Consider the following 14,065-nt stretch of genomic DNA (forward strand, 5'->3'; position numbering starts at 1 on the left):
TGAAATTAGTTTGGAATTTTTAATGAACAATTCCTTCACATTTCCCCACGCCTCTTTCTCCCCCACTGTTTGGATAGGCGAGTGCGATGATTGTGGTCGTTTTTAGAAAGGGGAAGACAGCAATTTCTAAAAGTTCTCAGGACTGCTACACAACCTCATACCGTCTACTAAAAAAGTTAATTATCTTGAAAAATCTAAGTCTACCTGCCGTCTTTAGTCTTTAGCTTGCCGTGCCGACTGCTGCCGTTTTTCACACGCTGGGGAAAAATGGAAATTCTCGCAAAATACAATGCGTGGGAAATCGGTGGCGTGGGAGTCAGCCAAGAAAATCAAGGGAAACTATATAATCCAGTCCTATATACAAATTTGTATTCACAAGACTTTGGACACGTACTCCCTGCCATGCATGGTAAATCCAAAGCCGTAGGTCAAGATTGGTTAATCGATTGAAAAATCGATCGGATTTTCAAAGTTTATAGGTCGGTCGTAATCGTCACTTCAACTTGTTTAATTTTAATTCTATAATAAAAATAATTAGTCTTATATAAATATCTTTGTTAAGTAATAATTAACAAAGATATTTATATAAGACTAATTATTTTAATTATTAATGACTTTAATGAACTATTAACACGTGTGCTTACACAGCATTTTTTGTCTAAAATAGATTTTAAGTTAAATTTATCAGGCTAACTCGCCATAAAACGCATGCATAATTAAATTACTTTTGAAACTAGGCTTTATTTGCAAATACTAACAAATTGTTCTATACGAACCAACTTAAGACTTGCCACAAGCATTTGTTCAAGTATTAAGTGTCCAAAGTTCGTTGGTTTGTTTCTAAACGAAATGAATTTAAGACATTTAACTACGTGTTTTGCACCTGTGTCCTAAGTTTACTTTTCTGACAGTTGATATCGACATGAAATTTGCATTAATTCAGGCCAATGAGATGACCTTAGCTGCCATCCGATTATATTAAAAACACCATATAATTTGTATATAATTTATTAAATAATTGAACATTTCTATGTATTTGATACAAAACGTCATCAGTACAGATATGCAGTTAGGATATACAAAGAGATAGATGCAATATGTGTAGATACAAATGCTTATCTAAAAATATGTAAGACCTTTTCTTCATACAAAAACATTGCATTAATTGTATAATTTAACCGGAATGTGCCATAAGAATACCTAAACAAATACTAAAAACAAAAGTTGGAAGTTGGTTTGGTATTATCGATAGCTGAACAAGACCAAAATTGGAATGAATTCTCTGGGGGAAGGGAATGCAATTAGAATAAAGGGAGGTGGGTATTAAGTATGATTTAAATCTATAAAGTACTAGGCTTTTATAAGTTATTGCAATTGTAATTTATAATTATTATAAATATTTGCGGTATGTGTAGGTTTTACTAGTTGGCTCGAATGGTTCGATTTTTGTTCATATTGGTCAACATCAACGAGATATATGAAGTCAGCAGATCGTCCATCTTGTAGCCCAGCGACGTTTCACATAACAACTTCGAGCCCCTAACCAGATTTCCGATGGTCATGTGGAAATATGTATTGCCCGATGACCAATTCGAGATGCGTGTAAATGGATGCGTTACCAAAATGTCCTGAAAATTAAAAAAAGCTATTAAATCAAGTTTCAATATTTATTATTTTTTATATAAATGTTTTAATCTTCTAAGTTTATATTGTAATAGATTTTTAAGTTCTTACCTTGGTTACTGGATGTATGAGACTCACGCCGTGTTTGTTAATGGCTATCAAAAGCATTTCGGGATAATTCGGTTCAGTGGTTTGCTTCACCTCAAAGAAAGCGGAGCCAAAAGTTGGCCATCTGTTTAAATATATTAGAAAGGTAGTTAAAACGTTTACAATTATGATTACGTTGAGCTACCCACCTATATACAATCTTCAAGAAGGCCACCTTCGCGTCTTCGGAAGTCATGCCCCCATCCTGGTTATAAGATGCAACAATCGATCGTTTCCATTCGCTAGTGCTCTGCATTTTCATAATATCCGATGGAATAAGTTCCCTCAGCATTTGTCTGCAAAGTATTTGTTCGTTATTTATTTTGTAATCGATCGTAATAGAATGATCTGTACTTACGGTATGGCCTGCAGTTCTTGTTTATTTTCACCAAAGCGCACACGGAAGACTAGAGCGGCCAACTTAGCCGCCTCCTCCCTGGAACACTTGTGATAGCCACGCAACAGCTTGGGCAACTCCTGGTGATAGTGGAATATAAGATCGGCATTCCGATCCTTGCCTGGCACTGTGTTCGTCCACAGTTTCTTCATGAAGAAGACCTGGTAAGTGAACTGCGGATTCGCTCCATCTCGTATGGGACGCGCTTTTTTAATCCAGTCGGTCAAATGGCGTACGAAATCGAAGAAGAAATCACCTTCGGGCACAGAAATGACCTTATCGGCGATCTTCACAAACAGGGAGAAGCCCTCGCTGGTGCGCAGCGAAAGGCGCTGCGAGATGTTGTTGCAGAAATCCTTCGCCCGTGTGGAGCTGTCCACTTCGAAGGCCTCGTCTGTGTCGTCCGGGAAGTAGACCTTGTGGAAGATCTGTGTGGTTTTATGCTGTATGGCTTCCACCTCCACCTGATGCGGCGGATATTTGCGTTGTCCATGGCGTATAGTTTTCTGTAGTCGATGCATTGAATCCTGTGAGATGGGATGACGCCTGGTGCGCAGGAATAGTAGCAATTCCTTGAGCAAACCCTGTGAGCAGGCAAACAGTCCCGTGGCCAACCACATCAGCTCCCAGCCCCTCTCCTCGGACATTCGGTTGCGGTTGTCCGTTAGCTGCTTCATCAGTTGACAATAGATCTCGTCGCGCAGAATTTCGTGCTTCAGGGGTCCATCAAATATGTGATCGGTTATTTCGTTGCCCATCCGCGGACGCTTGGAGGGCAGATCTCCCATATACTTCAGTATGGCGGCAAAAGCGAAGCAGGCCTCCTCGGCAAACTCTTCCTTGCTTTGCAACTTGCGCAGCAGCGGCGCCTTAATTGGATCCCGGGAGTAGCGCCACAGTTCCTCACTGCGTTTTGAACTGAGAGTGAGTGTTTTCGACATTGTTCGTTTCGGTGGCAAACGGAAATGATCCAGGGCATACTCCATCAGCGTATGAGGTCGATCCCTTGGTTCCACAGCACCACCATTGGAAGCCATGCTAAGACGTCGTCCATGATGCGCCTCCTCGATGTTGAACAGGGCCAAAATATCCTGCGGCGGTTTGCTAAGGGTGGGCAGCACATACACAGTTTCGGCGGGGAAGTCTCCTCGCTCCTGTGAACGATCGCAGCGTCCTATGCACCAGCCGTTGTTCAGTACTGATTCTCCACAGGATTCGTCCTCTAGAATGATCAGATCTCCCTTAAAGAAAGACAGAAAACTTGTTCCATCTGAAGGCGCGCGATAGTCCTGCAAGGCTATGACGTATTTCGATCTAAAAGCAAAGATATATATTATTATTAGATGCTCCTACTGCTATATGCAGGGGCTCCTTACCGTTTCTTCAGGCCATCTAAGAAGTAGACAACCAGATCTCGGATATCCTCAGCATTGGGGCTCTGGAAGGTGAACTCCTCGCCTCGAACAGTGGAAAGGCTGAAAGTCTGGGTGAAGACCTTGTTGGTCTTCTGACTGGACACGGCAGTTATCTCGGGGAAGCTCAGTTCCAACAGGACCTGTTCCTGATCATCCACCACATACACGCCGGTCCAGTTTACCGCAATGATGACATCGTTTTTGGGCAGATTCGGACCGGAGTTTCGATACGCTTCGTAGAAACGAGAAAAGAGCAGAGGCCACTTGTACTTGGCGTAGCTAACTATATCCTCCTTAATTTTTAAGGGTGCAATCTTGTCCTTGACATAGTACGATTTCTTATAGGCCTGCAGAACCAAAGCTGCCCAACGTTCAATGGCCTTGTCCACTCCGCTGAGACAAAAGTCGGGTATGAAGTTTGGCAGAAGGGTAAACAGCCGCTCCATTGACATATCGGTAGAGTATTCGATGAAATATTGCTGCGCAGCTATCATGGCCAAGTCTTCCTCCTTATCGCACCGGTATTCGCCAAACTTAACGCCTCGCACCACCTGCTGGTAAATAAGATTGGTGGCAACCTGATCGTGTGTGGGTTCGTGCCAAGGAGCAAAGATTTCCTTGCGGAAGAACAGACGCCACGGTGCATTTCGCTCCTGGGCGCCCTGCTCCTTTGCATACTGCTCACATTGTGAGATGGCGTCCATCACGTGGTCCCCGCCACTTCCCAAAGAACTAACTTTGTCGAACAGAGCTATGTACAGGGAAAACCCAAACTGATCTTTGAGACTTATCTTGTCGGACAGTTGATTGCATAGTTCCCGGGCCGTGGTGGCCGAATCAGCCAACAGAGTCTTTGTATTTCCATCCATAAAGGTAATGGGCAACATGATGGGCTTTTTGGATTTGGTGGCCTGCAACTCCAGCCACGATGGCGGTTGATTGCGAGTTCCATTGTTAAAAGTTCGTTTCAGTCGCTCCTCGCAGTACGGTGCATATCCAGGTGGACCCTCACGGATAAAGGCCCTCAAGTAGTTAACAAACTTTTCCGATGGAGCAAAACATCCGACGCACAGGGATAACAGAATCCAGCCTCTGGCATGTGAGGATTTCAAAGGATTGTTCGTCAGCTGCTTGCAAATCTGGCAGTATATTTCGTCACGCAGCTCCGCCCGCAGGATACCATGGCCAATGATAAAATGCAGCTTTTCAAGGTTGGAGGTTGGACGGGATTGGAGCCACGATTGGTAGCTATCCGCCGTGTATTCATCATCTTGCAGTCGGCGACGCACATCCTCACCCAATTTGTTCTTTCGCTTCAACGTCAAGGATACGAGTTTGTGGCGGATCGACCGTGGCTTTTGCTTCAGGAAAGCATCTGGATCCAGGCCCATAAGCTGAGCCTCTTGGAATTCCTGAAAGGATAAATGTAAAGCGAACCACTTAAGTACTGCTTTAAGTTTTAACTCACCTTACTCCTGATGAAATTGCGCCCCAAGGTGGCAGTGACCTTGGACATGACGGAAGTAGTGTCCATGCGATCCATTGTGTGATACTTCGGCTCCGGCATATCACCTGTAAACCTCAGAATGGTTATCCACAATGCCTGGGCGGCAAGTTGATCGCCTTGCGTATGGAGCGGAAGTAAGGGATGCTTCAAAGCTTTCTTTGCATACTGATGATTAACATTCCCTTGGAAGTAGGTGGCGGCGAATTTCTGGAATTTGAATTCCGATAGATCCTCCTCATCCTCGGATATGTGTATGGGTGCAATGATATCGTCCTGGTTGACATTTTGCGCGTGAGGCAGATCGTTAAACACGGACGTTTCACGTCCACCATGCGGAGTAGGGGCATCGCTACTGGAATCGGGAAGGAAGTCAAACATGGCCTCCACGAGTTTGCCATCGTCCACCGGCTCCTCCTGCTTGCGAGCTGCATCATTGATAATATTCATATTGACCTCCACTCGACGACGATTCTCCAATTGCTCCTGAATTTCCCGACGCTCCAGCTCGTGCAATCGATCTCGGTAATGCTGCTCGGCAATTTCACGGGCATGCTTATTGCCACGATGCAGCAGTTCCTGCTCCTCCAGTTTGCGCAGCTGAAGAACTTCGGCAAACTGTTTATGTTCCAAGCGAAGTTTCCGGTAGCGACGCATGGCAATCATACGCCGCACATGAGACTGGATCTTAATGACGGCCCACATTTTGTGACCATACTCTCGCCTGACCAAATATCCTCGGGCATGGGCTTGCAGACCGACAATGTGGCCCCTCAGATGGCGGAAACGATGTGACAGAACCCTAGAACGGATCAACGCTTGCAAACGCATGTAGCCCACTCGCATGTTCCGGTATCGTTTACGTTGAGCATAGCCCTTCCAGAATCGCTGCACAGTGATAGCAGCAGCTCTCAGGCGTAGAAACCTTCGTCGGTACACCCAACCTCGAATGCTGCGCTGCAGAATGAGGATTTTTCGCGTAAGCACGCGATCTCTCTCCTGCTCCAGAAACAGATCGTGGGCATCCTTGAGGAAGACCTTGGTGTGGCCCAGCTGATAGTCGGACTTGCCCAGAACCACGGCACAAATCCTCGAAGTCGCCGCCTGACAATCCGTGCGATGAGCTGGTGGAACTCCCGGTATCAGGAAGCGATAACGCTCGACGAACTCTCTGAATCCATGCCGAATGGGATATCCAGCGCGACGAATTCGGATCGTTTCCATCATGCCAGAGTATCGCAGCTGACGACAGCACAAGCCACGGTCAAACATCATTGGCTTCTTCAGCTCGTTGGGTTTGATACAACGAATAAAGAATGGCTGACAACTGCTGAGCGTCTTCATCAGCGCATCGAGAGATTTTCGAAACTGTGTGGAGAGTGTGGGCGTTCGCTTTCGCGTCTCTGCACCCATCTCTATGTCCTGAGCAAAGATTTGTCGGAGGAACTTGTTCGTACTCTGGCTAACCAAATGCAAAAGATCGGGACTGAAGGTGTCCCGGTTTTTATCTAGAAATCCTCGTGTGTCGTAGAACACCACGCCGGCAAAGTGATTCAGTCCAAAGCTGGTGTTAATATCCGACTTCGGCTTCAAATAGTTCTTGTGCGATCCATGGGTTTTGTGCAGTTTGGCCAGCATCGTCTGATCCGTGCCCTTGGGAAACCGGGCCTCCTCATCGATTAAAGCCATAATATTAAGCTGCTTAATAGCTATCAGGTCGAGCGCATCCTGATTATCTACGAACTCAATGTGTTGCCAGTTGATGGCCTCGTGGTTATACTCTTCCTGCTCAAGTTTAAAAATATGCTGCACGAAGAACTGCTGCAGATTCTCATTGGCATAGTTGATGCAAAACTGCTCAAAGCTATTCTGATCGAAGTTCTCAAAACCAAAAATGTCGAGAACTCCGATGGCATTTCGGGATGTGCCGCGCGGCTTGAATATAGCCGTGTTGATCTTTCGAACGATGTGCACAAACATACGTCCGTATATGCCTTTCACAAAGGCATCGCGCACATCCACGGATTGATCGCGCGACAGAGTGGACACCACGGTTTCTCCATGAGCAAAAAGCGTTCGACGTGTTAGAGCATCAATTAGCGGCTGAATGGGAAGTCCAAGTAGCCCGGCAACACGCTCCACATTTATGTATTCCGGTATTTCGGTAGCATCCAGATTATCCACCACCGTCGCCTTATATTTGATGTTACCGCAGTGGAGAAGGGCAGCCAGGAGTTTAATTATCTCCCAGATTTCCTGATCGGAGAAGAGCAAAACCTTCATGGCAGATCGAATGTCGGAGAACTCGGCGGCATCATCGCGTCCCTCGCAGGTAATGCTATTGCCACCAGTCAGATATCTATAAGTTAGTGAATTAAATCAAAATCAATTATTGTTTTCATTAGTTGAAGGCATCTACTCACTTGTAATCAGCAGCCATGGCAAGATCGAGGCGGCTCTTCTCATCTGACGATAGTCCGGCCAAAATGCAGTAAAAGACATGATAATTGCGTTCGCTATGATTTTGGGAAACAATTCGCGACTTCTCCAGCAGGTACTGCTCGATTTTGGCTCCCTCGATCACGCCATTGGCGCTAAAGTGTATATCTATGTATTTGCCAAAGCTGCAAATAAATTCATTTGATTATTGACCGATCAGGTGATGAAGGTTCTATGCATATAGTATTTACCGCGATGAATTATCATTACGAATGGTTTTGGCATTTCCGAAAGCTTCCAAAATGGGATTCGCTTCGAGGATTTGCTGTTCGATCCATGAGTGTTTGCCACTAATCGCAGCCAGATACTGCAGTATTAACTTTGTGCTCTCCGTCTTTCCAGCTCCAGATTCTCCGGAAATAACGATACACTGATCCTGGCGATATCGTTTCATATGCGCATACGCATTGTCGCCAATCGCAAAGATGTGCGGCGGTAGCTCTCCGATTTTCCGCTCCTTATAGAGCTTGATCTGATCGCCCGTGTAGATTGGCAGAATCTGGTAGGGATTAACGGCAACCAGTATGGAGCCCGTGTAAGTCTGAAATTATACAAGTTATAAGCGTTCAATATCATATATATCATATAACATATTTGTGATTTTAGAAAGATAACGCCTGCCGCCGAATTGATTCTTTCAATTTCTTATAAATGAGGCACGATAAGGAATGGAAAATCACTTAATATTAAATGGTTACCGATTACGCAACATAATTGGATCTTAACGAGCTCATTTCATTATGTTTACATTCAATGTTTTTAAGATTAACTTTAAATTGGTATAGGGGCAATCCATTAAAGTGCCTTTCTTTTAAATTCTATGTACTATAAAGATCAACTTACGTATATCAGATTCTCCTTGTAGCGGATGAGTAGATTCCGCAAGATGCCAGCCTCGTGCAGATCACCCAGGGATATCATGTCCTCCACTCCCTGAACGGAGGACGCGTGCATGGCCTTGATGCGGCGCTCGGGTGCCAGCCACACCTCGTCGCCATCGTCATCGCGCACCTGGATGCGACGACCCTCGGCGGAGACGACACGTGCTCCAATGGCCACATCGAATTCTCGCCCAGATGCGGGCTCTATCCAGATGTAGTCACCCTGTCGATTAGAGGCGCAATTACAAGTTTCCGATTTTTAACCATTTTACGATTTTACAATTTGACATTCAGTTCTTTACGAGGCAGCCGCATTCGGTTGCCATGGACATGGGTGCCATAAAGACTATGGGCTGTTTGTTGTAAGAGTCACTTGAGCGGAACGCAACAAATATAGTAATACCAGTAACAGACATGGACAGTGCACAGTGATGGCCGGAATTGGATGAATATGCAAAGGTTTTACGTAAAAACCTTATAGAGAAGGTCTAGAACAGGGAAGTTAGTATAACACTGATAGCTAGCCAATTATCTTGGAACAATTTGAATCAATTAGAAATTCATTATGAACATTAATTAAATTGTATTATCCATTTTAATTATTAAATATATTTTTATTTTATTTGATTTACAAATGGATAGGAACCAAGCTAGTTAAAGAACTAAGCAGAAGAATTACCATCAACCTGTTGCTTTAACCCTTACAAATATTGCCAGCCACCACTGTTGAATAGCAATGGTAGTTGAAGTGAGCCATGGCGTGGAACTTCCGCTTCTTTGCTTCTGTTAGCTGGTGCTGGTGGTCATGGGGCGGGGAAAGGTGAGATAGATGGAGTGCCTCGATAAGGAGTGATACCCCCGCTGTCGGCTAATGGGGAGTGAAATACTTACACGTGTTACGATCACCATGTTCGTCGTCCTTCATTTACTGATCCTGTGTTGGCATCCAGGGACAATGGCCCGTTCCTCTTCGCTGCTGCCGCTTGGTTTGTTCTTCTCTGCCGAAAGAGAGAACAAGTGGAAGAGTTGGCCATGAGCAACAATAACAAAATACTAGTTAGCGCCTGCGGCAACAAAAACCGGCTTCGAATAGGAAAAAAATTAAGGTGAAGTTTACGGTAAATTGAAAGAATTCACAACTTGTCGCTGTCTTCGTTTGTGGTCCGTCGTCTTCTTTTTGTTGTTCTTGCTATCAAATCGCTTTCCTAGCTCGAGGTAAACGTCTTTCTTTCCACGATTTGGCCAACACACTCTAGCCAGCAAAAGTGGCAACTCATTAACAACACAAAATCAACAGCGAATTAGTCATCAGACTTAAATGCATCCATAAAACTCATACTTTCGATACTTCTTTTCTTCTTAAACCAAGGGAAACCAGCGCGAACCAAACGAATACGTGACCGAAAATCCTATAAAAAAGTAAATAAACCTTTACACCTTTAGACATGCAAAAAAGGCCATCCAACTATTTTCACTTTTTGAGTTTCGGTCGCTTCGAACAATCAGTTTTGGCCACAAGAACCAACCGAAAAAGAGCGTCTAACCGAAATCGAAGGTCTCAATGAGCTGCGTTTGTTATGCAAATTGCTTGGTTTTCATTGAAAAAATTTACTTTCATTACTTTGTACGGCCTGGCAGTAGCTAAACAATGTTTTCGATTTAAGGCAATAGAAAACTAAGCCATCTTCAATTAGATATTTACGAAAAGAAAATAGAAAGGTGACAACTTATCGATGTGGAAGTTTGAACCTTGTAATTGACCTCCAATCTTTAGAACTAAAGAAAATAAGTATTGCAATTATAGTAACCAGTTCTAACTCCGACTTACAAGTTACCAAATGAGAGTCTGATTACAACCATAATTCTTTAGTTTAATCATTTAATCTTGAGAATTCCGCGAAAACTCATCTAATCAACATGTGGATCGGCTTTTTTTAAGCGAACTACTTAATTTTCGAAACCAGCCGTGAATCAGAGTTTCAAGCTGGCGTCATTTCCCAGTCGGTTGCCATCGAAGCCGCCTTTCAATTGGACACCCCATCCATCATTTAGCACATGGACTAACGGCTGCCTCCGCACAGGTATAGTTTGGTGTGGCATGGTATCAGCCGTAGTGTAGTTACTCATTGGAAGGCGTCTCTCCTCTCCACGGTAATTGCAACATGCCAGACAAAAAAAAAGCAGCAACAGCTACGGAGCAACCAAATTTAGTGGCACACGGCGGCACGTATACTCGTACACATACCAGTCTGGTTACGCTCTGCCGGTCAAAATACGAGTCTGGTGCACATAGGGAACCCATCTATCCGCGATCCACACTCGAACCACAGCCATATAGCGACCTCAATTGCCGGCTGGAGTTCAAACATTTAACTGAGACATACATACATGTATTAAATAATATTGCTCAATGCTCGTTGTCCTGTTATCAGCAACCAATTTAATAGTTTAATGCCCCCATTGCCGTCTAAGTCCCCACTATTCTCAAATACTTAACTGTAGAACGCGGAAAAGGTTTCATTGTATCTTTAGGATTGATTTTTAGGTAAACGTATATATATATATATATATATATATTCGTACTTTAACTATCTACTCGTACTTTAATCTTTTTTAGGTACTCTATCCACAACTGTTTTCAAATTGAAGAGAGCTGTTAGACTAAGCACAGTCATGGTTAAATTATTTAAAAACGATTGCCTAATTGCCGTACGCGCTGTTATCAGAATTTCCCTGCAGTGCAAGTGGAGATAAGCAGCGAAACATCAAACAAGGTGTAAATCGAGGTGTGAGGCAGACATATGTATCTCTGGGCATGACCAAAAACGATTAAAAAACTTATAGAATCCAGCAAAGAGCGTCTAAGAATTTCCGGCTCTGCAGATTTAGCATCGAATAGTAGTGATAGTGCACTCAGTGACGAACGATTGGCACGTATCTAAGTGCATATATATGCATATTTACTGCATATATGTATATATGTGTGTATATATGTATGTATATAAGAGAGTGCGTTTTTAGTGAGTGATCCAAAAGTTCATCGAGAGTCATTAGTGAAAGTTCGTGTGTGGCAGCCACGTACAATTACGGTTTATGCCAGCTACTCTACATACAGACACTCGGCCATATATTATCTATAAACATATGTACATATACATGTACATATGTATGTATGGCGTTCATACCAATTGTTTAATATAACCACTTTTTGTTCACTTTGACTTTGACACTTGACATCATGTTTTTGTCACTTTTGAGCAATTTGTGGCATAAAAACATTTCCTACACGACAAAATTCATGTTTGTCTTATTTAACAAAAACATGCATTAATAATCCTATGGAGTTTCACTTTATTTATAAGTTTATTGGAGCAATTTAGTTAAACCCTTATTGTTTTATTGTTCAATTGAAATATAACTCTCAAGATAATATGGCTAATAATAAATCCATAGTAAAGGTAAAACTAAGGAATACGAACGGATTCTAAAATTTACAAGCAAATGCACTTTTTCAATACACTTTTACATTATTAATATTACTTTTTTGAAATTGAATGTAAAAAATATTGATTATCTGTTGCGTTTAGACCTTTTCAACTTCAAATTATAAAGTGTTTCTTAATAAATTTATAAAACCCCATTAGCTGCTTAGTTTTTTGAACTTTTTTCAGAGTTACTTGCTAACAAAATTCGTTTCGCAAAGCTTCGTTTTTTGTTCTCACAATTTGCTTCTGGTTTAACAACTGAAATCTTCTACCAAATTTAACGACTCACCAGCGACAGCAGCAAAAATAAAAAATGGGCAAAGTATTATGTTCATTTTTTTTTATTATGTATTTAGAGAAGACCTTAAAAAAGTTTCACCAAACAAACAGAAAGTCGCTGCGTGCGCGAAAGCCCCCAGCAACAACAAAAACAAAAACAGCCCAGCAACCCAAATGGAAACGCAAAAAAAAAAGGTTGAGATGGGAGAGAAGAAACAAAAACCGGCTAATGAAAAGCGTTTATTTGAAAAAGGGTTTTCCAATTGTCCACACACGAAATGTCCCGTTGTGCAACAGCAAGAACAACAAACCGGACAAACAAGTGTGCCCGCGTTTTTGTTGTTATTGTCAATTTCAGAACTCTTGACCGCTGCACTGCAAGAAAAAGCACACGCTTCATGACCGATTTGCATTTATGCAAATTTAAATGCGATATACAAATATTTAACTTGATTGTTTGACATTAATAAAGAATAAAAGATAGTACATGCTGATTAGATTAGATTTACACAGCAAAGGTTAAAGTATTTCATATATGTATATTTTTCATAATTATTTTTATAGATAATAAAAAAACGTTTTCAAATGATTAATGAAACGCACTTAGTCACTGTTTTAAGGTACGTGTTTTGGCGCACGTACTTCCATAAAATACAATTCAAATCATTTCAAATTGACATCGTTTTTTTCTCAGTGCGGAAGCCTGGTTCAAGCTCAAGGAGAATGAGACGGAGAGAGCGCACTGGCGAGAGCGGGTGAGAAAGGTACGTTACAGAGGGGGGAGGCGGTAGCAGCACCCATGAATGTGTTGCACTGTGAGCCGCTCTTTACGCATCTCTCCCTCTCGCTCGCTCTGCAGCTCCACGGCAGGTGTACCTGTCCGTGTGTGCGTGCAAGAGAGCGGGGCTGCGCTTGTAGTGTGCATGTTAGTACCGTTCTAGCCAACGAAACCTGAAGCGTAGCTATTTAATTTGGTCACTCGCCTAAAGCAATAAAAATGCAATGCAGCCACGTCTCCGTCTGGAAATGCAATAAAATCGATGATGTTACACTGAACCGATGCTGTGACCCTTGTCATTTTCCCCACTGGCTTTTCTAGCCACAAACAGACACACATTTACACACACCGTTTGGCAGGGTTAATGCACTCTTTTCTTTTAGTTTCGTTTCGTTTTATTTCTTTTCTTTTTTCCAATCACTCTCTACCTTAATTGGCGCCTCAGAATTTGCACTCTCCGCTTTTCGGTCACCGATTTCGAATTCTAATTGGAATCGCTCTCGCCACGACCGTTTAATTAACACTTTTCCGGACCCGTCGAAAGCGGGATGTTCTTTTTCAAAAACAGGTTACATAAATAGGTCACGCACCAGCAGTCGCAGGAAAAGAGCAGCGCGCCGAAAGTCCGCTTTTCCAGCACAGTTAAGCCGAGCAACAGGTGGATCCCAGTCCTACAGACCACTGATCATTTTGGGGCTGTGCGATTTGTTTATTGTTTTTTTTTTCGTTGACCGAGAAGACAAGACTTGAAGCGAAAAATAACAACCGATAAACTGATCAATAAGAGTGACCAGGTGGTGGGGCCAGTTGCGAATGGCCTAAAAAATGCGCGGATAACTAATCTTGTTATGCTAACGAGTTAACATTGCAGTTAATTTGAAAAACCGCGTATCTGGGCACATTGTCGCATAAGCAGTCTGATCGATAGGCATTCGATAGCGTCGATAACAAAAGGCAAATTTATCGACCAGCCTAATTCCGGCGCGAATTTCAAAATGTCTGTCATAAGCTATTTTATTTTTCAAGAAATCTCTTTTTTCTATGTCAATATATTGAA

The 14,065-nt window shown here is 42.8% G+C and overlaps 1 protein-coding gene across 3 annotated transcripts; it reads right to left on the minus strand.

Moving 5' to 3' along the window:
• Positions 1-992: 992 nt before the first annotated feature.
• Positions 993-13,788, minus strand: LOC6611329 (myosin-VIIa). Of its 3 annotated transcripts, none has more exons than XM_032716351.1 (11): positions 13,599-13,788; positions 9,358-9,464; positions 8,429-8,689; positions 7,777-8,126; positions 7,510-7,710; positions 5,051-7,445; positions 3,544-4,994; positions 2,129-3,481; positions 1,920-2,066; positions 1,735-1,855; positions 993-1,628 (listed from the first exon to the last, which is right to left on the minus strand). In XM_032716351.1, exons 2-11 carry the CDS (start codon positions 9,373-9,375, stop codon positions 1,422-1,424), a joined length of 6,504 nt encoding a protein of 2,167 aa, XP_032572242.1. In that variant the 5' UTR covers positions 9,376-9,464; positions 13,599-13,788; the 3' UTR covers positions 993-1,421. The 3 variants fall into 3 exon arrangements, with proteins under 3 accessions (XP_032572242.1, XP_002035876.1, XP_032572238.1); XM_002035840.2 differs by having other exon boundaries at positions 9,358-9,459; positions 13,437-13,788; XM_032716347.1 differs by having other exon boundaries at positions 13,437-13,788.
• Positions 13,789-14,065: the final 277 nt, after the last annotated feature.

The sequence above is a fragment of the Drosophila sechellia genome, chromosome 2L (assembly GCF_004382195.2).
Source record: "Drosophila sechellia strain sech25 chromosome 2L, ASM438219v1, whole genome shotgun sequence".
Classification (NCBI taxonomy): domain Eukaryota; kingdom Metazoa; phylum Arthropoda; class Insecta; order Diptera; family Drosophilidae; genus Drosophila; species Drosophila sechellia.